General features: G+C 37.7%; 2 protein-coding genes and 1 pseudogene across 3 annotated transcripts in view; 2 read left to right on the top strand and 1 right to left on the bottom strand.

Moving 5' to 3' along the window:
* The window catches only part of LOC145972934 (uncharacterized), a 65,034-nt pseudogene that overhangs the window by 18,129 nt on the left and 20,080 nt on the right, over nt 1–26,825 (top strand). The window lies entirely within an intron of this gene.
* LOC145972825 (zinc finger protein 862-like) lies at nt 16,105–18,451 on the top strand. The gene has a single exon (XM_083101811.1). The coding sequence runs from the start codon at nt 16,403–16,405 to the stop codon at nt 18,404–18,406; it is 2,004 nt and encodes a 667-aa protein (XP_082957937.1). The 5' UTR covers nt 16,105–16,402; the 3' UTR covers nt 18,407–18,451.
* LOC145973166 (uncharacterized) lies at nt 20,322–21,825 on the bottom strand. The gene is made up of 2 exons (XM_083102406.1): nt 21,772–21,825; nt 20,322–21,380 (listed from the first exon to the last, which is right to left on the bottom strand). The coding sequence occupies exons 1-2, from the start codon at nt 21,823–21,825 to the stop codon at nt 20,322–20,324; spliced, it is 1,113 nt and encodes a 370-aa protein (XP_082958532.1).

A 26,825-nucleotide genomic window follows, 5' to 3' on the forward strand; every position in this document is an offset into this window, starting at 1 on the left:
AAAGTAAATAAATAAAGTATAATTATAACTATAGTATAATTTTTACATACTTTTTGTACAATAATATATTAATTTTCTGTTTTCATCTAAAATAGGTTGACCTTGATCATCAACACACATTAGCACGGTTTCATCCATGGTCTAGAATGAATAAATAATGAATTAAATGATGCAATCTTTAAATAATAAAGAAATCTTGTTTAGTACATAAGGCTTAGTATTTCAATCAAAGTATCTCACGTAATTTAAAATAATCTAACCTATAAGCGTAGAAGTCTAAATTACCCGGTAAAAAATTTTTCATATATAATTAGACAAAATTGATTATATCTAGTTATACAAATTTATATATCAATTTTGTCCATATAAAAACAGATATGCTTATGTATAAATGAATATGAATATATATATATTTGTATATTATTATATAAAGGTATATTTTTATAATGAAAGTAACAAATATAGGTTTTTTTGTTTTTTATTGTTGCGTGCTTGTTACAAATTATTTACTAAGTGTTACATCACATTTTTATTGTCTTACATTTAACTAGATACAGTATAATATCCTTTGTAATCACGTGTATATATATATATATATATATATATATATATATATATATATATTGATTTCCGACATTGATTTCCGACATTCACCCGACATAAAAAAAATTATATTCGTATATTTATTTCGAAATTTTATTACTTTTTTAAACTAAGTTTGTTTTTTAAGATGCAGCCTATATGATGATTCTATCTGAAAATTAGCGTTTTTTATAATGGATTAAATGTTTTCTCGTATTTGAAAAACACACTTACCTTGGTGGGACTCGAACTCAGGACCTCTGGATCGTGAGCCAACTACCTTACGTGGTAGACTACTTCTTCATTTAATTTAAGTGTTATATATTATCTACATATGTCATAACTAGCGCAAATATATAATTTTCCATAAATTATTTTAAGAACCAAATTTATCATTAAGAAGCAAATTCAGTTTTAAGAAAGTAATAAAATTTCGAAATAAATATACGAATTAATTTTTTTTTTAATGTCAGGTCAATGTCGGACACCAGTTGTCGCGGTATTGCCAACGTTGACCCGTGAGTCGGCATCTGGCAAGAGTCGGCTAACCTCGCTTGGGCCGATGTCGCGCCGCGATCGGATAGTGACAGTCGGTTGCCATGATATCGCCAACGTCGATCTGAGAGTCGGTATCAGGCAAAAGTATATATATATACAGGGTGACCCATTTTAACTTAGGCAGCCAAATAACTCGAAAAATAAGCAAGATAGAGAAAAATGTTTTAGACAAAAGTTGTATGGTTTCGAGGGGGCCATAAGATGGTATCATTGGTTTGACCTTGAAGAGTCATTTGAAGGTCACGTGAAGGTCACTTCAATTTTTTTAAATGGAATACCCTATATATTTTTGTACATTCTTGTAGCTTATTTCGAGAGCTTTCCAAAACACTATAATTAAGTACCTTTCCGTTAAGTACTTTTTGAGTTATGATGCTTGAAATAATTTCTTAATTTTACATAAACCGTAAAATATCTTGTAAAATATTCATTTTTCGATTATCTTACCTTAATACTTTTATGTACAAAATAATGAGAGGAATCAATTGGTGTAAAGAAAACACATAGTTGTTTTTAAGAAAAAATATGGAATTGTTAATTGCAAATTACATATTTTTTCTTCGAAACAACTATGTGTTTTCTTTACACCAATTGATTCCTCTCATTATTTTGTACATAAAACTATTAAGGTAAGGTAATCGAAAAATGAATATTTTACAAGATATTTTACGGTTTATGTAAAATTAAGAAATTATTTCAAGCCTCATAACTCAAAAAGTACTTAACGAAAATGTACTTTATTATAGTGTTTTGGAAAGCTCTCGAGATGAGCTACAAGAATGTACAAAAATATATAGGATGTTCCATTTAAAAAAATTGAAGTGACCTTCACGTGACCTTCAAATGACTCTTCAAGGTCAAACCAATGATACCATCTTATGGCCCCCTCGAAACCATACAACTTTTGTCTAAAACATTTTTCTCTATCTTGCTTATTTTTCGAGTTATTTGGCTGCCTAAGTTAAAATGGGTCACCCTGTATATATATATATATATATATATATATATATATATATATATATATATATATATATATACAGGGTTTGCCAAAAGTGTGGAAACCCCTTAATATTTCGAAAAATACGCATTTAAAAAAAAAATGTTTCATACAAAAGTTATAGGGTTTTATGTGGCGCATTACACAGCACATTATTATGACCTCGAATAGCGTTGTCAAGGTTATGTGAAGGTCACCTTCAACTTTTTAAATGGGACACCCTATATGCTTTTGCATATTCTTGTGGCTTATCTCGAGAGCTTTCCAAAACACTATAATTAAGTTAGTTTTCATTAAGTACTTTCCGAGTTATGAGGCTTGAAATCATTTCTTAATTTTACATAAACCATAAAATATCTAGTAAAATATTCATTTTTCGATTATCTTACCTTAATACTTTTATGTACAAAATAATGAGAGGAATCAATTGGTGTAAAGTAAAAACATAGTTGTTTCTAAGAAAAAATATGTAATTTGCAATTAACAATTACATATTTTTTCTTCAAATCAACTATGTGTTTTCTTTACACCAGTTGATTCCTCTCATTATTTTGTACATAAAAGTATTAAGGTAAGATAATCGAAAAATGAATATTTTACAAGATATTTTACGGTTTATGTAAAATTAAGAAATTATTTCACGCCTCATAACTCAAAAAGTACTTAACAAAAAAGTACTTAATTATAGTGTTTTGGAAAGCTCTCGAGATAAGCTACAAGAATATGCAATGACAAATAGTAGGTTCCATTTAAGAAATTGAAGGTGACCTTCATGTGACCTTCAAATAACTCTTCAAGGTCAAACCAATGATACCATCTTATGGCCCCCTCGAAACCATAAAACTTTTGTCTGAAACATTTTTCTCTAAAATGCTTTGTTTCCGAAATAATTGCGTGCGTTAATTAAAATGGCTCACCCTGTATATATATGTCTAAAGGATGTTGCAGGGACCTTTTTTAAATCATACCGTTTTTTATTAAACACGGTAAGGGACGACATATTACATCGTTTCCCGTTCGAATTTTCAAAAATGCTTCATTAATTTGTGAAATATTACAAAATATATAAAATGGTTTTTTCCAGGTCCATTCTTAATTTTCTTTATAATTTAAGAAATTTAAAAGAATTAATAATTTCTTAGTGAGTGCCACAACTATTCTAACAATAACAGATATTTATATTATGGAAAATAATTATATTAACTGAAATAAATTGCATTTTTGAATTGGTCCTTGATTTCACCATTTAAGAATATATTATACAATTTCGGAACCATCAAAAAGTATAGATTTTTGCGTATTTAACGTTTAATGCTTTTCGATTACTAAATATATCGATTCAGAATGTATAGAATACATTAAAACAATGAAAGAGCAAGAATCTTTCCAAAATAGTACAAGAAATTTTCATGACGATAAATTATTGTCATTGGCGGAATTCTTGATACATATTCACGTTATAAGTCTAAATTTATAAAAAAATTACATTTAACGTAGGAAGTCCATCCTAAGCCGAAAGGTAAGGATTAGCGGTCAATAAATAAAATAATAAATACATTTAACGTACGTTATAATAAGACATTTATTTAATATTCAATGTAACACAGAAAATTATTAAAACAATTTTTAACAGAATCAACAGCGTAAAACATTTCTCGCCGGAATTGCTAGAATGATATATTTTAAATTCATAATTAATGTCAACAAACTGATTCTCTTAAATAATAAAATACTAATGTTCTAATAATCTGCAGAATAGTACGAATTTCTCTTAAATAGAGCAAGCAATTTTCTTGGCGCCAATTTTTGTTATTGGCGGGACCGTTGATATAATACATATTCACGTCCTGATTAACGTCCAAATTTTAATATAATGACATTTTACGTACATTTTATTATATTTTTGTTTTATTTCTCGCAATATAAGATAAGAGATTCTCGAAACATAATTTACGACGAAGTCAGGAGCGTACTACATTTTTCACTGAAATTGTTATCTTTCAAATACATAATTAATGTCCATGAGCTGATTTTGTTAAATAATAATAGACACCAATATATAATATGTTAAACCGATGAAATAGTGAGAATCATTTCGAAAAAAACGCAAGCAATTTTCTTGGCGCCAATTATCGTTATTGGCGGGACCGTGGATAATACATATTCACATACTGTTTAATGTCCAGATTTTAATATAATGACATTATACGTAAGTAGTGTGTCTAGGCCGGTTCTAACCCAGGGGCTCCGAGGGGGGGTGAGGGGCGAGGGGGAACCGCGGTAGGGGTGACGTCACGCGGGGGGGTGACGTCACGCGGGGGATGACGTCACGCGGAGGGGGGTGACGTCACGCGGGGGATGATGACATCACGCGGGGATGATAACGTCACGTGCGGGGATGATGACGTCACGTGCGGGGGATGATGACGTCACGTGCGGGGGATGAGGACGTCACGCGGGGGATGATGACGTCACGCGCGGGTAGGGGGGATTCGCGGCGCGACCGGTGGACGAGGGGGTCCGCGCGGGTAGGGGGGATCCGCGGCGCGAGCGATGGACGAGGGGGTCCGCGCGGGTAGGGGGATTCGCGGCGCGAGCGATGGACGAGGGGGTCCGCGGGGGGTAGGGGGGATCCGCGGCGCGAGCGATGGACGAGGGGGTCCGCGCGGATAGGGGGGATCCGCGGAAAGAAGACGGTGGTGTGAGAAGAATAGCGCTACGTGTGGGAAAAGGATAGCGTAAAGTGTGTGAAGAGGACAGTGCGACAAGGATGACACGTGACATCATCAACGTGTGACAAGGATGGCGTCAACGTGGGACAAGGATGATGCATTGTAAGATGCCACATAGGTGGGAGCAGGACGACGCAAAGGTAAGTGAGTGATAGCGACGAGCTTGTGAATGAGAGAGAACGATAATAGCGCGAAGAGAACGCATACGAAAGAGAACTATAATATCGCGAGAACAACGTGTGCGAGAGAGAACGATAATAGCTAAGATAACGCGTGCGAGCGAGAACGAAGATATCGCGAGACTTACAACTAACGCGAGACTTATTGTTAGAACGATAGCGCGTACGAAAGAGAGAGAGAGAACGATATCGCTATACTTACAACTAGCGCAAGAGAGACGCAAGGGATGGGAACGCAAGGAGAGGCGCGTAAATAAATACATTTCTTTTCAATACTAAATATAACATTTATTGTGTGCGTATATTATACAATTTGTGTGTGTGTGTGTGTGTGTGTATGTGTTTGTGTGTGTATGTCTAATAAAATAATAATATAATAATATAAAATTTAAAATTTAAAAAATATAATAAAAATATAAAATTTAAAAAATATAATAAAAAATATATAATATATATATAAAAAATATAAAATATAAAAAAAAAGATATATAAGGGGGAGGGGGCGATGCGCCGGGCTAAAGGCAGGCCGCTCCTGAAACAGAAAAAAAAATGATGTGTTAATAGAAATATATTACGATAAGATTTATAAAAAAACACTTACATCTATCGATCCATTCGTGTTCCTCCACTCCTCTTTCCTCCTCCTCCTGCTCCTCATTCTCCTCTTCTCTTTCCTCATCCTCCTCTTCCTCCTCTTCTCTTTCTCCATCCTCCTCTTCTCTTTCCTCTTCTCTTTCCCCATCCTCCTCTTCCTCCTCTTCTCTTTCTCCATCCTCCTCTTCCTCCTCTTCTCTTTCCTCTTCCTCATCCTCTTCTCTTTCCTCTTCCTCCTCCTGCTCCTCTTCTTCTATGTCCCATAGTTCCTCTATTTCTTCGTGAGGCTCTTCCCCGAAGAGCCGCCGCAGGTCGAAAATATCTTCGACCTGGCGACTCTCCGGGGTGTCGCCCCACATATATGAAAAGTGGCTTCTCCTAGCCCGACGCACCGTCCGCACCCATTGCCTCCATTCAATGTTTATGAAGCCCGGTATCCGGACTTCATCCTGAAACTATATCAAAAATATTTATTTAAAAATACACAATTTTTACAATTTTTATAAAATAATCATAATACATTCAATACTTACATTCCACAGGAACGTCAGCTTCAGGAACACGATGCACAAAATGTCAAATAATTTTTTCTTTCAATCCGGATAGATGTTCGTTTGATCCATATCCATTTTTATTTATTTTTTTTCGGCTCTTCTCGTACACGGTTCAGAACTTATGACGAGGCAACGAGGTCTCGGTACGGGGTTTTATAGTAGAGATGTAGCATTATCACCATGTTAAAAACGCATCGTAAGACAAAAGTATGGTCCCATGCAACTCAGCGTGGTATATAATATAATATTAATATTATCATATCGCGACTTTGTGAGGAGACAACGAGGTCTCGGTACGAAACTTTAGAATAAGGACGTATCATTATCGCTTTACCAAAAACGCATCGTAAGACAAAAGTATGCATGATATAATATAACATTATAATATAATGTGTCAACCCTGCTCGAACGGTTATCGAACGGAAACGAACGCAAACGAACGCCCGTCGAACGGCTATCGAACGGTCATCGAACGGTCATCGAACAGCAATTGAACGGCTATCGAACGGTCATCGAACGGAAACGAACGCTTGTCGAACGGAAATGAACGCCCGTCGAACGGAAACGAACGCCCGTCGAACGGAAACGAACGATCGTCGAACGGAAATGAACACCCGTCGAATGGAAACGAACGCCCGTCGAACGGAAACGAACGATCATCGAACGGAAATGAACGCCCGTCGAACGGAAATGAACGCCCGTCGAACGCCCGTCGAACGGAAATGAACGCCCATCGAACGGAAACGAACGACTATCGAACGGAAATGAACGGTTGTCGAACGGAAATCAACAGCTATCGAACGAAAACTATATTCAATTATCAAATATTTAAATATTTTATCATATACCACAATATAGTATCGAAATACAATATCTGCGGCAGCTGTGTCACGTACGGAAACACGATACTGCACACGTACATAGATAGAGATGAGGAAAGAAAGGAGAGAATAAGACGATAAAAATATATTGCATCATCAATTTATTATAAATATGGATTCGACGAATCATTATCATGATGTTTCAACCACCAATTATAAATCTTAAATACATTTTCTAAAGCACAATTTTTTACATGATTTTCACAACGTACAGTATTCTTAATATCTAACTTATTTAAAGAAGCTACATCCTCATAGTCTGCATCCAAAGTTTCGATAATCACATCGTTTCTCGCATCATTGTCCAGTACATCAGCTAACCATTGTCGTTTTTCATACCCTTTAACGTACACGAGAGGTGACGCATCATCCTCCCCCGTTGCACCCATCACCGCCGTCGTAATTAAACGTTTCGATTTCCAATATGAAACGTGTCCATCATTCCACGATAATCCATGGTGATTTTTCATCAGCCATAAAACCTGACATCTCTCAGATTTTGTGAGCATGTGCCATGGTTCGGGACATGTAAAAATGTAATGAGAAAGTATGGATCCCTTTCTCAGAACAGCAGCTTCCTTCACGACAAAATTTTTGTCAACGATAAATCCTTGTAGATCCACAAACGTTGGCACAGCCATGATGACAAGATCCGATCGCAGACTGATGTCGATCGTCAAACATCTCAATCTTTTATATTTTTTCATATGCAATGGAGGGGATATTTGCTGACTTATGTAAATTTGCGGACTACATTGGTCAATGGATTATATTCGACAACCCGATCGTGCAAGATGAGACAATAGGCGGTAGTATTCGCCGGTATATTTTCCCTGCATTCAAACTCTATTCTCACGTCCACGGTAGCAGTTTTGACAGACTCGTTTTGTCGCGAGCAATCAATGACCGCGAGAGGACCGCAATGTAGAAACTTTGAAATGGTTAATAGCGTGGTGCTGTTATCGCATCCGTAATAAGATTTGCGAAAACGAGAGTACATGTTGAATAGAACGGCGAATCTATTTTTTTCAAAATCTAAATTTAAATCATCATAGGGATAAAATTCCGAGTTTAAATAGAGTTTAACGTTGGTCAATTTGCAGTCATCGAACAATGTAACATCTTGTGGCACTGAATTCTTTCTACCAGTTTGCAATGCAAAGATCACGTATCGTGGTTTCTCTAGATGGGAGGCGGCTTTCACGGTCCATGAATGCTTAGTCGTGCTATGCAGCAGAGGAAATTCGTATAGATCCCAAGATCTGAAACTCATGTTCAAGTATCGTCCGCTTTCCAACATTCGCAACATCGACAATTTATTAATCTCGTTCAATATTACATGAGGCATACGCCACTGTATCTTGAGTAATTCAATCTCTGCTTCCGACGATGGGTGTCCGAATAGACAATTATTATCGTTGCGCGAACGTATCAAAATCAATTCGTGACGAGCGTTAATCACAACGCGTTTATAATCTTCGCAAAATCCCAGCAGCATGTTGAGCGGTACGCAATAGTTGAAATAATTTTTGTCACCATTGTACGTCAAATCCCACGCAGCGTTCTTCAAGTTTATACTTTTCTGGTGCGTTAGAGAGACATAATTTTTGAGCGTCGAAGTTATTCCAACATTTCTGTTGCGATCAATCTCTACTCCGTCGAGTTCGTATCGAAGCTCATCAAACATGAATGCGACGCAATTGTTTCCCAATACAACCTTCATTTCGTCATTCGCTTTACGCACATTAAACCTTCCCTCGATGTAAAGAAAGCTTTCGCACGGTAACGTGTACAAATCCTGATGTTGTATAGGTATTCGTATCTCGTCGCTATATCCAAGCGTCGTATTGGCGTACGGATTGTATGTATGAGTCTCAATCTTGACGATGCGATCGTCAAAGACTGGCTCACCTCCGATATTCAAAATATCAATCATTCTTTTCGTACGATGAATCCCAATGATTTTAAAAATTCACGATTCAACGCGCTCAGCTTCTTCTTAATGGCTATCTTATTATTGTCACCCGATACCACAATAGTATTGTCCCTCGTAAAAGTATTGTCTCTCGCGTGCTCCGTTTCGTTCAGCACGAGCATACTATGTTTGTCGCCGCCGTATATGCAATCTTACGGTAATTTCCTCTCCTCGAAAATCGAGCAATCGACCTCTTTGATCCACAATACGTATCGTTAAATCCGTAATGCTCCGTACGATGATCGACAGGTAAATGATCTGTGCCGGCGTTTCCGATATCTTATATCCTGGTGGTACGCTCGGTGAAAATTCATGTATTGTGTGTACGCGCATGCCATTGCTGTACGCACCAGTAGTCACGTTACATTCTATACGAAGAATATTTACGTTTATAATATTAACCGGTTCGTCCGATTCGTACCACTCGCGAGGTTGCAATATACGATTCGACGAGAATCCAAGCAAGGATCCTACATTGTCGGGTTTGGTAAAGTTTATTCTGTAGGCACATTTGATTTCGCTCTTTAGCGTGCTATGATTGGCGCGAAGCGCTATTGGATATTCCTCATCATAATCGTTTTCAACATCTCTGGAAAGGTGTTCATCTTGCAAAATTGCACGTTTGAGATAGTCATTTATAGCGTGCAATTCGTACGATCCTTCGGGAATCGTAATTTCCTTGTCGTCGTTGCCAAAGTAAAATTTATTATTCAAAAAATTTACGTTTGGAATCGTATAATAAGTTTCAAAATCCGTTAATCCAAGCTCGTAATCGGCATCAATCAAATCTATAGCGGGAAAATAGCTTACAGCGAGAACGCTGCTTCTGCCAGTCAACGTAAGTGTCAGTGACATGTCGAACGAATACTGAGTCGTGACGATGGATTGTCAGGCTTTAAATTGATCGTCGACTGTTTGAAGAAATTTTAAACACAACTGTCCACAGATGCTCTGATTGTAACTTTGATAAGATGCATAATTGTATTCAATTTTCACTCGTCCGAAATATCGCACAAGTTCCTTGGGTGGTCGAAGGTTTCCAAAACTGTCGAAATATACGACACGATCTCCCCTCTTTGCGTACGCTACCCAATGAGTACCGGGACCATCAACATCATCCAAATTGACGATACCGCTCTCGTTTCGTCGTACACCGCTTATTGGTAAATTATTGCGCATGAAAACACCTCTAAAGAACGGTATGTGCATACGTTTCGCCAATTGTTCCAATTGCACGTTAGTTGTCGCACCCGTAGGCATTTTTAATGTTTTTTCGACGTTTTTTTTTTTCTCTTAGACTTCGTTGAGAATCCCTGTCCACGCTTGTACGGAGCGAGATAAAGTCCGCGACCTTCCATAGCGCGATTGTGACGCTGCAACTCTTCCAGCTGACGTTGCGCCGCCTTGCTATCGTTTACCGCCTTTGCGATTCCCGCCGCACCGCCGGCCAAAGAACCGACAACTCCCAACAACGGTAAAAGTGGTAAAATACCACCGCGTTTCGCTACTGGAAGTATTCGTTTTTTCCTCCTCTTTGTCGTCGATGGCTTTTTCATCCCCATGCCGAGTTTTGTCTTTGCCTTCATTGCCGCCCAAACAGTCGTAGCGGCTGCTCTTTCGCCAAGAGTCGAATCCCTCGCGGTAATGCGTTCTCGCGCTCTTGCAGCTAGTATGCGATCCGCGACGTGTCGTTGACCGAGGTCGTTGCTTCGCGAGTAAGCAATGTCGTGCTCGCGACAAGCGGCGTCCAATGGATTGATGCCTCGATCGCCTCTAGCCAATCGTTTCTCTAATCGAGTTCCCGGGCCGCAAAACTGATAACCGGGAATATGTAATTCGATGGGAAGCGCGTTTATCGCACGATTTAAGAGACCGCTACCTCTTACGATTCTCGCTGACATTCGTAGCAATCTTTTATTAACGGTGGCGGACCGTCGATGTGCGTTCGCTGCCACGGCTGATTGTAATGTCGCATGCACGAATGATATTGTCGAACCTCCGAATCAGCCTTTATATATTCTGGAAGCTTGTCCCACAATCGTTCCACGTAATCACCAAAATTTTGTAGTAAAACAATCTTTGGGATATACTGCAGTTGTTCGGCGGTAAGCCGGAAAATGTCTCTTTCATCCGACAGAAGGAGAAACATTTTGATACTGAACGGTTTCGAGTTGAGACACCTCTATAAATAGGTCTCCCCCCTCGTGATCATTCGCAAAATTGATTCGAAAGAGAAAACATGCGGTTCGTGCGACAAGCGCGGATAATCAAAGTATCAAATTTCGACGATAGACTAATATCGGAGAAAAAAGTACGCAAGCGTGGAAACATGCTACCGACTACTATACGCGGTATCGTTTGCGGCCCTTCAAACTGCGGTAAGACAAACGTGTTGATTAGTTTGATAGAAAGTCCGTACGGTGTACGTTTCGAGAACGCGTACGTATACTCGAAATCGCTTCAACAACCGAAATATAGATACTTGGAAAATTTATTAGCACCTATAGACGAAATTGGTTATTTCACATTCTCTAATAACAGCGATGTCATTCCACCGAGCGAGGCGCTTCCGAATTCCATCTTTATCTTTGATGACGTGGCATGTGACAAGCAAGATACGATAAGAGAATACTTTGCAATGGGTCGACACTCGAGCGTCGACTGTTTCTATCTTTGTCAAACGTATGCCAAGATACCTAAGCATCTTATACGCGACAATGCGAATCTTTTGATTTTATTTAAACAAGACGGCACAAACTTGAAACATGTGTACAACGATCATGTAAATACCGACATGTCTTACGACGATTTCCGCGCATTGTGTCAGAAATGTTGGCAACGCAAATATGGCTTCGTAGTCATTGATAAAGACAGCACGTTGATCAATGGACGATATAGAAGAGGATTTAATGATTTCGCGATACCGTAAAGCGATCAGTCGTCATCGACACATCGATCAAGCATCATGAACGGCGATCGTGAAAAGATTGCGATAGAGATTGCAAAAATGAGCGAATCAATTCGCAAAAAATATCGCGCTTTGAAAACTGGTAAAATGGAGGAAGACGTTGCATTGGAAAGACAATTTAAGCCAATTACCGAACCTTTAAAACAGCTTATCGAAAATACTGTGGAATTTGATGCGCCGAAAATTGAACCATTGAGTTTAACGTTTGGAGAGAAGCACAAGGAAAAAATAAAAGAGTCGAAGCAAGGAATAAAGCGAGCACGGATAAATATGCCGATAAACGATTCGCCGATATATTCGACACCGAATCGATCGAAACGAAGGAAACAATTTTCTAATATGGCTACTGTTTCTACTCCGATAAAAGTACAACCGCGTCAAACAATACCATCCCCGTCCGTCGAAGAAATTTATGAGACCACGCTCGATTCGTTTGTAACATCGGTCCGACATGAATTAGAAACGTCCGAAGGTCAGAAAACGTTCCGAGATCATTTTGGTCCACTAGCGCAAAAATATATAGGAGCTATCATGAGTGTTGATAAAAATAAGAGTATGGATTACATCTACGGTGTTAAATTTACCAGCGAAGGAATGATGCTCGGTGATAAACGTTTCGATGTGGACATGGAAGATAATATAATTATCGATGGAATAAAATATACGGGATCCGAAGGTATCTACGATTTGATTTTTAGAAAATTTCCCAATCATAAAAAATACACTCAAGACGATTTGTATAAATATCAAAGTATATTAAAAGCAACAAATGCGCATAAACGTGACAACAAAGTTAATAATCCTATTAAAAGTAACAAAGGATACAAGTACAAATATATAATTGCACCATTATTCCCCGATAGAAAGGTGGGAAGAGGTATAGACGCGCCGCACACCATGACGCTAAGCGACAACATGATCGATTACGTGCATTGGAACGATCCCAACGAATTGGTAGATCGTTTGCGATTGCTGGACGCCTCGCGTCGAGCCGGCAACAATGCTCACGACAATGAAATCTTGTCAATTATCGAAGAACTTCGCGAGGCTGGCATTATTATAAATTAAACTATGCGTCAACGATACATGTCATTCGGTCAAAGTTCTCGGTACCGAAATGTCGATTAATAAATTTGGATTATCGCTCGGAACGTCGAATAATTTGTACTATCAATGGAATGGATTATTGAGAAATTACGTTCGCGATAACGCTCTCTGCCAGACTACTACCGGCTTTGACGCAAGGTCGCGCAAGATTCAACGTGTAGCGCAACCGGAAACTGATACTGACGCCGTCAACAAACGATACGTGGATAAACTTTTGAGAGATCGACAGGGAGAAATTGAGCAAAAAATTATCACGCTTGAAACACACGTGCAGGCGCTACGAATAATGATGGACGAGATAAAGAATGTGCTGAGATATGCAACATCTGACTCGACACAGTAAACGAGAGATACTAATATCGCAATATTAATTATGCCTCGATCAAACATGCGAAAGAAGATAAACACCTCCGAAAAGCGACAACTTGTCGAGGAACTACATGCTCCGGCGAGAAGAAATTTTCCACGAAGACGCGTCATTGTACGCGGATACGACGATCTGTGGCAGGCGGACGTGGTCGACATGCGTTCGTATTCTCGACTCAACAAGGGTTATAAATACATACAGTTATCGATGTGTTGAGCAAGTATGCGTGGGCCGTACCGCTCAAGAGTAAGAGCGGAAACGAAATGTCCGAAACGATCGCAAAGATTATTGGAGACGATAAAAGGTGTCCGAAAAATTTTCAAACCGACAGAGGAAAAGAATTTTACAACGCAAGTGTGCAGAAACTCATGAAGAAACACAACATTAATCATTACTCGACGTATTCCATTATGAAAGCCTCGGTCGTGGAACGATTCAACCGTACTTTGAAAAACAATATGTGGAAAATGTTTACGCTCAACGGAAATTACAAATGGATCGACGAGCTATCTCGACTCGTTGCAGAGTACAATACGCGAAAACATCGCACCATCGGCATGAGACCTGCCGACGTCACTCCAGCGATCGCCGAAAAACTTTTAAATACGGTGTATAGCAACGTAAAAATTGCGACTCCGACAAAATTTAAAGTAGGTACGCGTAAGCAAATACAAGACCATCTTTGAAAAAGGTTTCACACCTAATTGGACGACCGAAGTTTTTAAGATTGTCGAGGTGCAGAAAACTAATCCCGCGACATTGATACTCGAAGATTCGCGTGGAGATCCCGTCGCTGGAGGATTCTACGAATACGAATTACAACGCGTCGCTAATCCCGACGTATATCTCGTGGAAAAAATTTTGCGGGAAAAGGGTGATGACGTATACGTGAAATGGTTGGGAATGGATAAATCATACAACTCTTGGATACATAAAAATAGTGTATTATAAATATTTATTAAAATAATATATATATAAACTATATAAATAATTTAATATATAAATATTTAATAATATAAAAATATATAAAATGTATTAAATATAAAAATATATACATGGTTATGTACAAAATATACAATTAATAATAAATAAAATATACATTTATTTACAATGGTATTCTATAATGTCCCCATGGTAACGTATCGGTGGTTTCGGGTACGATATACCGCTTATCGTCGTACGGACTCAGAGCAATTTTCGTCTCGCAGATCGTGTATACTTGGTGCAGTTTAGATCGTATACACGACTGCTGACGCGTCATTTCAATTTCTTCTTTCAAACACCGCGTGTAGTCGTCAAACGTTATCGTTCTCGCAACAACGTTACTCTTGACACCTTTAACTTTCTTCGTGTCCTTTTTTCCATTCACTCGTAACGCGTACATCTTTGCTCTGAGCCCGACGAATTCGGTCATTATGGTACCGTTGTTTTCGTCCTTCATCAGGCCCGGTACCTCTTTATTTACAAGCGGTATACCGTACGCATTATCTACTGCATAATCGCTCGTGTCGAATCTGATGATATCGCGCTTCATATTCTCATACACATCCGCGCACTCAATGTGATATATGAGACTATCCGTATCGGTGTACATTACCTGGCATTTGTCGCGATACATTGGCGTCATATACTCGTGATGAAACTCGTACAAACATGTCTTGGATATGTCGAGTATGCACATACCCACGTAAATCGGTTTGTAGAATTTCACCTCGAGTTTACGCAATTCCACAGCGATTAAGTTTTCTGAAAAAACGCTTCTGCTGTGGAAATTTGGTTTCGCGATCATTGCCTCTGCGCCATACCGACCATCCCACTTTGTTAATAATTTAACATCGACACGATTGCGCACATTTTCCATCGTTTTACCAAACACCGCATTGTTCATTAATTTATATAAATTTTTTTCGAAATCATTTTTAGCCAATGTTCTAAAATGTGTATTTAATTCTATGTAATTTCGAAGCCAGGGAGATTGTGAAAACTGTAAAATTCGATGTATTTTTGTAACGCGAAGACCGTGACGCGTACACTGCTGCAGGTTGCGGTAGTGTATCACGTAACGCTTCTTATCATATAACGTTGCAAGCAGTTTGAATTCCCGCTTGCCAGGTGGTTTGTCGCGTGTCGGGCAAAACGGTAGGTCAGTGTGCACATCGTGAAGATGTTGCGGATACTCGAGGTCCACTTCGAGGACATAGCCTGTAGGCGAATCTAGCGTGATGGATGATACGTCAAAATTGGTTATGTCGTCGACCCATTGAAAATCGGCATAGGGCAACGGTTGACACATTGCCCATCCGTACAAATTATTTACATCAAAGTACATCAGGTACGATGATGGTTTCGATGGATCGTACGACTCCTCTGTACTTGTTATTAGCGCGAGCGTATCTACCCGAACATTGACTCAGACCGCCGCGTATACCACGTTCGATGAACATAACCATGTCGATGTCAGTAAGCAGCTCGAACGTAATTTTCGTATGCTTCAACATGGCGTCCCACGTGTATCCGGGGAGAGTATAGTAATACGCGGGGTCGAGTCCGTAACTTTTGATACATTTATCTCGAAAGTTTTCGAAAATATCGGCTAATAACAAGACATCAATTTTAAGGTACAAGTCGCTATATTCGCCTAGCGTCCGAATGGAGAATCGCGTCCAGATCAGTGTTTCGATTAGGGATTCCGTGCGCGCGCATGTGCGGTTCTGCGCATGAGCAATCGTGACGTCACAGTTGACTACAGTAACGTAATAAGCAATATAAGCATATGTGTAATAACGTGTACAGTTTTGGCGGGACGCTATCGCCATGACAGGAGGAGGACAAGAAAGATCAATAGGAGGATCGATAAGAAGATAAATAGGATCATATAAGGTAAGTATTTATTATTATAAATTGTAAGATGGACGGTTTTATACGAAAAGGAGCTAAAAAATCGAGAGTTAGACATTTCCAATCATCATGGTTAGATGAAAATATTTTTAAAGGATGGTTAGCTCGCCATCCTACGGAAGATTTAGCTTTATGTCTTGCATGCAATAAAACCATCACATGTTTTAAAGCAAATTTAATTCGTCATTCACAATCGGTCTCACATTTAGAACAATTAAATATAAATAAAGAAAATTTAAATGTCAATGTTTTAGACAGTAATAATAGAGTCGTTTTGTCACATACGGAAAAAGTGAAACGCGCAGAGATAAAATTAGCAGCATATTTTGCTGAACATAATATTTCTTTTTATTCCGCGGATCATTTAATTCCACTGTTGAAAGATATCTGTGCAGAGCCTGAAGTTGTGTCAGATCTTTCACTAGCTCGAGATAAATGTACAAACATTGTTACCAAAGTAATTGCAAAGCGCGAAGTGCAAAAACTTATTAAATATATTCAAAATTCAAAATTTTCCATTTTAATAGACGAAAGTACCGATATTTCCGAAACTAAAGTTATGTGTGTTCTTGTACAATATGTTTCACCTTTAACAAAAAAAGTAACAACGCAATTATTAGATCTATTAGCATTAGATGCAACAGATTGTTCCGCGAACAAAATTTTTGAAATTTTTAAAAGTATGCTTGATAAAAATAAAATTCCTTTACAAAATATTGTTGGAATGGCAAGTGATAATGCCTCTGTAATGATTGGATGCAACAATTCTTTTATGTCGCGTTTAAAATTAGAAATTCCGAGTCTTGTTGTATTAAATTGTATTTGCCATTCATCCGCGCTTATAGCAAGTAGAGCTTGTGAAAAACTTCCCGAATCTTGTGAAAATTTGCTTCAAGGAATTGCTAATTATATCTCAGGTAGTGCAAAGAGATGCGCAATTTTAGGTGAATTTCAGGATTATTTCAACGTGGAAAGAAATAAAATTTTAAAATTGTCGAATACTCGGTGGTTAGTATTACATAAATGTATTGTTAGATTATTAAATAATTGGGATGTTTTAAAAAATTATTTTGTTTTGGCTGTGGTAGAAGATAAATTAAAATCTGCGGAAATAATTTTAAGTCAATTGAATGACCATTTTATTAAAGCGTATTTATTATTTTTAAAATATTCGTTAAATTTTTTAAATAACTTTAATGCTCTTTTTCAATCGCGTAAAGTGTTGATCCATACTTTGTTCGAAAACAGCCATCGATTAATTCGCGAAATAGCGTCAAATGTTGTTATCTCAAAAGTTTTAGAAAATATTGTTGATTTTAATGTAGAAGATGAAAATAATTTTCGAAATATTAATGATATTAATGTTGGACCCGAATGTGAAAGTTTTTTACAAACATTACCTTCAGAATGCGCGCAAGAAATTAAATTAACTTGTTTACAGTTTTATATAACTGCCATTCGCGAAATGTTAAAACGTTTGCCGTACAATGATATTGTTTTTCAACAATTAATGTTTTTACAGCCGAAAATTGCGCTTTACGATGAAAGTAGAATCCAATTTAAAGACTTAACTTTAATAGCAACGCGTATAGGGCACATTGATGTGACACAATTAGCTTTCGAGTGGACAATTTTACCATCCGTTTTTAATAATGAAGAAAAAAAAGAATTAGAGTCTTTTGAAATAGATTTAATGTGGAAAAAAATATTAGAATTTAAAAATTTTAACGACGAGAAAATGTTTCCAAATTTAGAGTCATTAGTCGAAACAGTCCTTTCTTTTCCACACTCAAATGCAGAAGCCGAACGAATTTTTTCTATTGTTAATGATGTTAAAAATAAAAAAAGAAATCGATTATCAAACAAGACTGTTTCCGCGATATGTACAATAAGATCAAGTTTTCAAGCTAAAGGCATTAATTGTACTAATTTTGATGTAGATTCCGAACATTTAAAACTACACAATCCGCAAAATTTATATGCAAAACCAGGCAATTCATGTGATGGTTCTTAATATACCTTTATTTTTATATTATGTTTTTTATATAATTTTTTTTATATAATTAATTTTATACATCTAACCATAATGACTCTCATGCTGTTATGTTTTCAGTTTTTATTTTATTTTGTTGTATTAGATTTACGTTAGATATTAGATTCAGATTTTATTTTATTTTTTATTATTAACAATATGATAACATGTTTATTTTAACTGTAATATTTTAACTGTGATATTATTTGTGTTTTAGTACCTGCTATTTGTGCAATTTTTTTTTATTAGACTTACGTTAGATATTAGATTCAGGTTTTATTTTATTTTTTATTATTAGCAATATGATGAAATGTTTATTTTAACTGTGATATTATATTTGTGTTTCAGTACCTAATATTTGTGCAATTTTTAGTTTTAATTTCAGATTTTAATTTTATATTTATATTTTATTATTGTCAGTATTATTTATTAATTAAGAAATTTTTTGTTGTTATATGAATACTGGTAAGGTTTTTGGCAGTTTTCCTTACCCTTGCAACAAATGTTGGTATTCTTTGAGATGTCTGCCAAATAAAATATTTTTGTTTTATTTTGTAAATAGTGTTTTATTTAAAGAATATATAACCTTTTCCTCTTTCCTTTTATCCTTTATAATAATTAATATGTATAAAATAATTAAATTATATATATATATATATATATAGATAACGTCTTTATACACACATACATATTTTTATCTATAATTTTTTCAAACGTTTTTATATAGCTGGGTAACGGTGCCCTTTTTTATTAGTATAAGGTACTTCACTGACAGCGTATTGCCGCACATGCGCGTAGAGGGAATCCCTAATCGGAACACTGGTCCAGATGTTCTCGGCGTGCGCGTAATCGGTCTCGGATACAGTGTCACCGGTCAAGGAACTGTAAAATGATTCGCGCGGTGGTAAACACGTATCTTGCAACCTATCTACCGAGTCGATGTATTCATACGGAAATACACCTTTCCGCGTTAACAAATTGAAATTTTCTGTTGATAAATTTTGATATTCTGATTTTAAAATTTTGAGTTTGTCTTTATCCAAAAACGATGCCAATTTGTTGAGACTCGATGCGAGAAATTTGAATGAATCGATGAAACGTAATTTTATATGATTTTTTGATTCTTCATCCATACAAACATCTTTTGTGAACGAAATATATTTCTCTTTTGTTATCGGAAGTAACTCGATTTTCCCTTCGAATGTGGCTATTTCCTCGATAATAAAGTGTGAATCGTAACCGGATAAATTATGAAAAACTATGGGAATACAAAAAGATTCTTTATAATTTAAATTGCAATTTGAGTGTGCTGGACCTCTGTACCGCCCGGTCAGATGGCAATGATCGCGAACGCGTGTATCGTCTTCCACGAACGGTTTTTCACATATATGACATTGAGTGGCGCTATGGAATTTTTCCCACTCTTCGGACGTCAAATTTACCATGGGGACATTTGTTTTTAAAATATTTTTTACACGTAACGCTAAATTTTTGAGGTCTTCGGCGAACCATGCTATACAATCGGCGCTACGACGCGAATGGTACGCCGATAAAGATTCGTCGTATGAACAATGTACATAGTAAGCTATACTAAATACTTGATGATGTTGATATACGTTTTTCTCTTCATCCATCTTGGCCAGAACGCATTCCAAGTCAGCGTAGACCACAAATGGAAGCCGCTCCTTCCGATTAAAGTTATTGAACTCGAGCCACTTGTCCTTATCGCTCGGCAATCGGACAGCGCAATCATTCATCTTTCCACAGTCGACTGTATGCGACTGCAACTTGGCGTCCGAATCAAAGTAATGTAAGCATCTGTAAAAGAAAAATTTTTTAAAGATTTATATACAATTTGCTACATAACTTATAATTATTCAAATAATATAAATTAAACTTACCGGTCGCAGATATATTTCTTGTGCTCCTTTTTGCTCAATTGTGAGCTCACGAGTCGGGATAAATTCTTAATCCATGCAAAATGTCCGACGCTGTTGTCGTCTTCAATGTACAGCAAGTTGATATGCTTGTCCCGCTTCTGCTGCGAAAGACGCATCGGGACAATGCTGTTCTTGTCTTCGATGCTGTACACATTTATAGAAATGTTATTGGCAAGTTCAAAATTTTTTATTTGGTTCACAGTCACTGGAAACTCAATGTCCCGGAGATTCAGCACTGTCGTGTAATGCGGGTACGATGATTCCCGTTCCGCCTTTCTTTCGGCGGGGTATAGGGCGGCGACCACTGCCCACGCGAAACATGCATTGTCCTTTGATTGTACGTTAATCACCGCTCTTTTCAACATAATCTCCCGCGGTAACTTAATATGACATCCCGCACGCAAAGGATTATACTTATTTATATTTACAGTTAAATTTAATATTCGCGACAAAGCCCACCCGCTGTCGCGTTCCTGAAACTCTTCCAGAAACGCTAGGGTGGGTTCGATAACACGCCGTTCGTACCACTCGCGTAAATCGGATGTGCGAAAGAGTTCATAGTTTTTCGTGTTTATACTTTTATTGGCGCGTTTATCCCCAGCCACAAATTCACCGTTAAATATTGTGTTCACTTTCACATTATAATGTTTTTTCATAACATCCTTCACATGTTCCAACACAATGTCTTTGGCGTCATCGAGAAATTGGCACGGTTCGATGTGATTATAATTTATCACTGCACCAGTTAATATGCGGCTCTCGAACGCCGTATCAATCTCGCGCCACACAGGTCCATTTTGACGCGTGATACATCCGGCACCCGTGTGTACGAAACGTCCACGTACCGAATTTTTCAACCCTTCGAGGCGCGCGATCCGAGCAATCAGCGATTGTCGATATCCGATCGATAATCGCGGTCGCTTGATGCGACTTTGCTCTTCCAACGACTCGATATATGTATCACATCGTTGCTCCCACACAATGTAGTCTTCCAATGAATTCACCAAAGTGGATTGCTCTCGCAAATTTTGTTCCTCCATATTGTATCAGACTTGCGAAATGCGCTTCCCAATGATAGTTCCGGATGTACTTTAGCTACTGGCGGGGTGTGCCTCTTTATCATGATTTATATACTGTCTCATGCATATCATCGAACATTCTAGAATGATTTCATCTTAAAAAATTCCCCGGAGTAGCGTCTGCAATTTAACCTTGATAATTTCGCGTTTTGTCACATACATTTGAAAAATCTAACGTGGTTGCATCGGGAGCAGTCGTAAATCGGCGCTTGATTTTAGCACATTCAGCTAAATCTTTGTCTAGGGGTGATGTGCGTTTTAACCTTGACGGTTAATCTTTGTTCCGATGCGCATCTTAACCTTGAAAATTTCACGTTTTGTCACGTACATTTGAAAAATCTGATGTGGTTGCACCGGGAGCAGCAGTACATCGGCGCTCCATTTTAGCGCATTCAGCTGACATCGAACATTCTAGAATGATTTCATCTTAAAAAATTCCCCGGAGTAGCGTCTGCAATTTGACCTTGATAATTTCGCGTTTTGTCACATACATTTGAAAAAATCTGACGTGATTGCATCAGGAGCAGCCGTACATCGGCGCTTGATTTTAGCACATTCAGCTAAATCTTTGTCTAGGGGTGATGTGCGTTTTAACCTTGACGGTTAATCTTTGTTCCGATGTGCATTTTAACCTTGAAAATTTCACGTTTTGTCACGTACATTTGAAAAATCTGACGTGATTGCATCAGGAGCAGCCGTACATCGCCGCTCGATTTTAGCGAATTCAGCTAAATCTTTGTTCTGGGGATGATGATGTCATCGCAGCCGTACATCGGCGCGACAAAATTTTAGATGAAATTAAAATGTCGTGTCAGCAATAATCCCCTCTACATCGCAATTTGCGATACTATTTGAATTGATATTAATTTTAATACGATCAGTATTGCATCATTCGCGCGTGTGAAAGGTTCGCTGAAGAAATCGATATGAATTTTTACGTTCCGATTCGAAACGGTGAAACTCCACCGCGTAAGAAGCAAAAATGTGACACGTAAGTTTCGATCGTTTAAAAATTTTATTTATTAATTTTTTTAAATATTGATCTAATTATTTATATTTTTATAGCATTCAGCCTCGTCGTGCGACTCGCATACTTGGAAGAAGATATGCTCTAACCCCAACGTCGTACAAGTATTTGGACATTGGAATAAGCGTTGGAGCTGTGTCGTACGTGGAACTGATTCTCGGTGATAATCGAGGTAATCAAATAGTGTTGCCTTTTTCAACATGGAATTTGTTGATGCAGAAGCAAGCAGACATTGAACAATTTCTACAATCGACTGCTCTCCCATTAAAGATTGGAGATTTATCGATTGAAATGTATCAATCGAAAATTGTAAAACTCACATTATGTGACAATTCTTTGTACATGAAACCACTGACATTATTACATTTATTTAATTTTGAAAATTGTATCGATCATATGCACAATTGGTTATGTGAGAATACGTATCTCGTAAATGAAAAATTTAAACAATTTGAAACTGTTTTACGACGTAACAATATTACTACTGTATGCGATGCTGTAAAAACGATACGTGATAGTGACGTCTTTAACAGTGAATCAATAATCGATTGCGAATTATTAACATGTGCTGTAAATGATATTCTTTACGATGCGTGCAATAAATAATTATTTTTATTCCATCTATGATTTTAATTCTTTCCTTCCATACAAATAAGAATAGTTATACTTTTCTCAACACGCTCCGCTAAAGATGTAGAGAAATGCTGAGGTAGATGAGACGTGATGCTCTAGTTGGAATGAGACAAAAGATATTAAAAGATATATAATGAAGAGGAGTCTGCGACATTAGAATATTATTTCTTTCGTTGTTCTGTGTTTCGTTAGTCTTGTGTTACGTTAGTGCAATGGCTGAAGACGATGTTATTATCATCGATGACGATACGGATGATGATGATTATTGGATGGAAAGAGAGAGAGAAATGGATGAGATGGAGAGAGAGAGAGAGAGGAGAGAGAAATGGAGGAGGGATCATCCGATGGGAAACCTGATTTCCGTTTTCGGACTAGTGATGATGAAGAATTACTTCAATACGAGCGGGAACAACTTTCAAAGAAGAATCTAGAAACTTCAATCGTTCAGTTTATAAGACATCAAGAGCTCGGCTTGGAAAAACCTCGCACAAATTCGTTGAGGACATTTCTTCTAGCTCGAGAAATATGTGCGCGAGATTTTGCAAAATATCATGGATGTAAATGTTTCAATATAGAACCTAATCATTCTAAAGTAAATTGTATTGGAAACAAACTGCGTGAAAATCTCGAATTAATAGAAGATTTTGAAAAATTGAAAGATGATCATGAGAATATACTACGGCGGAAATTGGAAATGTTGAAGGTAAAATATTTTTGTCGATGTGTAATAAATTTAAAACATAAAATTAATATGTTTGATTTTAGAGTTTACGCGATGATATGAATGGTCGACGAGAGGATAAACAGATATGTGAATCCAAACCTGCATCAAAATATAAATTGTGTGTATTGTATAACGGTGAATGGAAAATGCCATGGAAAGTATTGTAAGTAACTTTCAATTTATAATATATCAAAAGTTCTAAAATAAATTATTAAAAACTATTCAAATGTCTTTTTCTGTTCCAGGAGCGGCTCCACTCAGCCCGGCACATCGACCCCTTAGCATTCTAGGAGCGGCCTCCTCCTTAGCCCGGCGCACTCCCCCTCCCCCTTATATATTTTTTTAAATTTTATTTCTTATATTATTATTATTATTTTTTTTAATTTTATATCATATATTATTATATATTAAGCGCACACATACACACACACACACACACACACACACACAAAATTGTATAGTACACGCACACATTTAAATAAATTTTATATTTTAATTTAAAAAAAAAAAGAAATGTATTTATTTACGCGCCTCTCTTTGCGCTCCCATCCTTTGCGTCTCTCTTGCGCTAGTTGTAAGAATTTATCGTTCTCTCTCTCTCTCTTTCGTACGCGCTATCGTTCTAACAATAAGTCTCGCGTTAGTTGTAAGTCTCGCGATATCTTCGTTCTCGCTCGCACGCGTTATCTTAACTATTATCGTTCTCTTTCGTATGCGTTCTCTTCGCGATATTATCGTTCTCTCTCATTCATATGCTCATCGCTATCACTCACTTACCTTTGCGTCGTCCTTCTCCCACCTATGCAGCATCTTACAATGCGTCGTCCTTGTTCCACGTTGACGTCATCCTTGTCGTATGTTGATGTCGTCCTTGTCACACTTGATGCCATCCTTGTCGCACTGTCCTCTTCACACACTTTACGCTATCCTTTTCAAACCAGTGCACCGTCCTTCTCAGACGTGGACACATCGCGGGCCCGCCGCGGATCCCCCCTTCCCGCGCGGACCCCCTCGTTCATCGGTCGCGCCGCGGATCCCCCCTACCCGCGCGGACCCCCTCGTCCATCGCTCACGCCGCGGATCCCCCCTTCCCGCGCGGATCCCCTCGTCCATCGCTCACGCCGCGGATCCCCCCTTCCCGCGCGGACCCCCTCGTCCATCGCTCGCGCCGCGGATCCCCCCCTTCCCCGCGCGGACCCCCTCGTCCACCGGTCGCGCCGCGGACCTCCCCCCTACCCGCGCGTGACGTCACTCCCCGCACGTGACGTCATCATCCCCCGCACGTGATGTCATCATCCCCCGCACGTGACGTCATCATCCCCGCGTGACGTCATCATCCCCCGCACGTGACGTCATCATCCCCCGCACGTGACGTCATCATCCCCCGCACGTGATGTCATCATCCCCCGCACGTGACGTCATCATCCCCGCGTGACGTCATCATCCCCCGCACGTGACGTCATCATCCCCCGCGTGACGTCCCCCCCCCCCCCCGCGTGACGTCATCCCCCGTGACGTCACCCTCCCGCGTGACGTCACCCCGCGTGACGTCACCCCCCCCGCCGGTTCCCCCTCGCCCCTCACCCTCCCTCGGAGCCCCTGGGTTAGAACCGGCCTAGACTCACTACTTACGTACATTTCATTAGATTTTTTTTTTATTTTTAGCGACATAAGAGAATAGATTCTCCAAACATAATTTATGACAAAATCAGAAGCGTAGTACATTTTTCACTGAAATTGTTATTTTTCAAATACATAATTAATGTCAATGAACTGATTTTGTTAAATAATAATAGACACTAACATATAATATGTTAAAACGATGAAATAATGAGAATCTTTCTGAAAAAACGCAAGCAATTTTGTTGGCGCCAAATTTTTGTTATTAGCGGGACCACTGATATAATACATATTCACGTCCGATTAACGTCTAGATTTGAAAATAATGACATTTTATGTACATTTCATTAGATTTTTGTTTTATTTTTCGCGATATAAGAGAATAGATTCTCGAAACATAATTTTTGACAAAATCAGGAGCGTAGTACATTTTTCACTGAAAATATTATATTTCAAATACATAATTAATGTCAATGAGCTAATTTTGTTAAATAATAATAGACACTAACATATAATATGTTAAAACGATGAAATAGTAAGAATCTTTCCGAAAAAATGCAAGCAGTTTTCTTGGCGCCAATTTTTGTTATTGGCGGGACCGTTGATATAATATATATTCACGTCCTGATTAACATCCAGATTTGAATATAATGACATTTAACGTATATTTTATTTCTCGAAACATAATTTACGTCTAAATCAGGAGCGTAGTACATTTTTCACTAAAATTATTAATTTTCAAATACGGAATTACGTCAATGAACTGATTTTATTAATAATAATGGATACTAATATATAATATGTTAAAACGATGGAATAGTGGAAATCTTTTCGTAAAAAACGCAAGCAATTTTCTTGGCGCCAATTTTTGTTATTGGCGGGACCGTTGATATAATACATATTCACGTCCTGATTAACGTCCAGATTTGAATATAAAGACATTTTACGTACTTTACATGAGATTTTTGTTTTATTTTTAGCGATATAAGACGAGAGATTCTTGAAACATAATTTATGACAGAATCATTATCATAGTACATTTTTCACTGAAATTGTTAGTTTTCAACTACATAATTACGTCAATGAACTAATTTTTGTTAAATTAATGTTTTGATATGCTAAAATGATGAAATGAATAAATATAAACTTTGTAATATTTTCTATTAAAAGCACACAATTTTCACAGAATTTAAGGTGAAGATAAAGCACACAATTTTCACAGATTTTAAGGTGAAGATAATATATTTTTGTAAAATAAATGTGTATAACATTAATGTTTTATGTCATTTTGCTAATTTGAAACATAATATATACATGGTCCCTAAAATGTCCATATAACTGCGGCATGTGTCCCGAAAATATACATATTACATTATGA

This window comes from Camponotus vicinus, unplaced genomic scaffold, assembly GCF_025532165.1.
Source record: "Camponotus vicinus isolate PSW18456_S1 unplaced genomic scaffold, iyCamVici1.0 SCAF_6, whole genome shotgun sequence".
NCBI lineage: Eukaryota > Metazoa > Arthropoda > Insecta > Hymenoptera > Formicidae > Camponotus > Camponotus vicinus.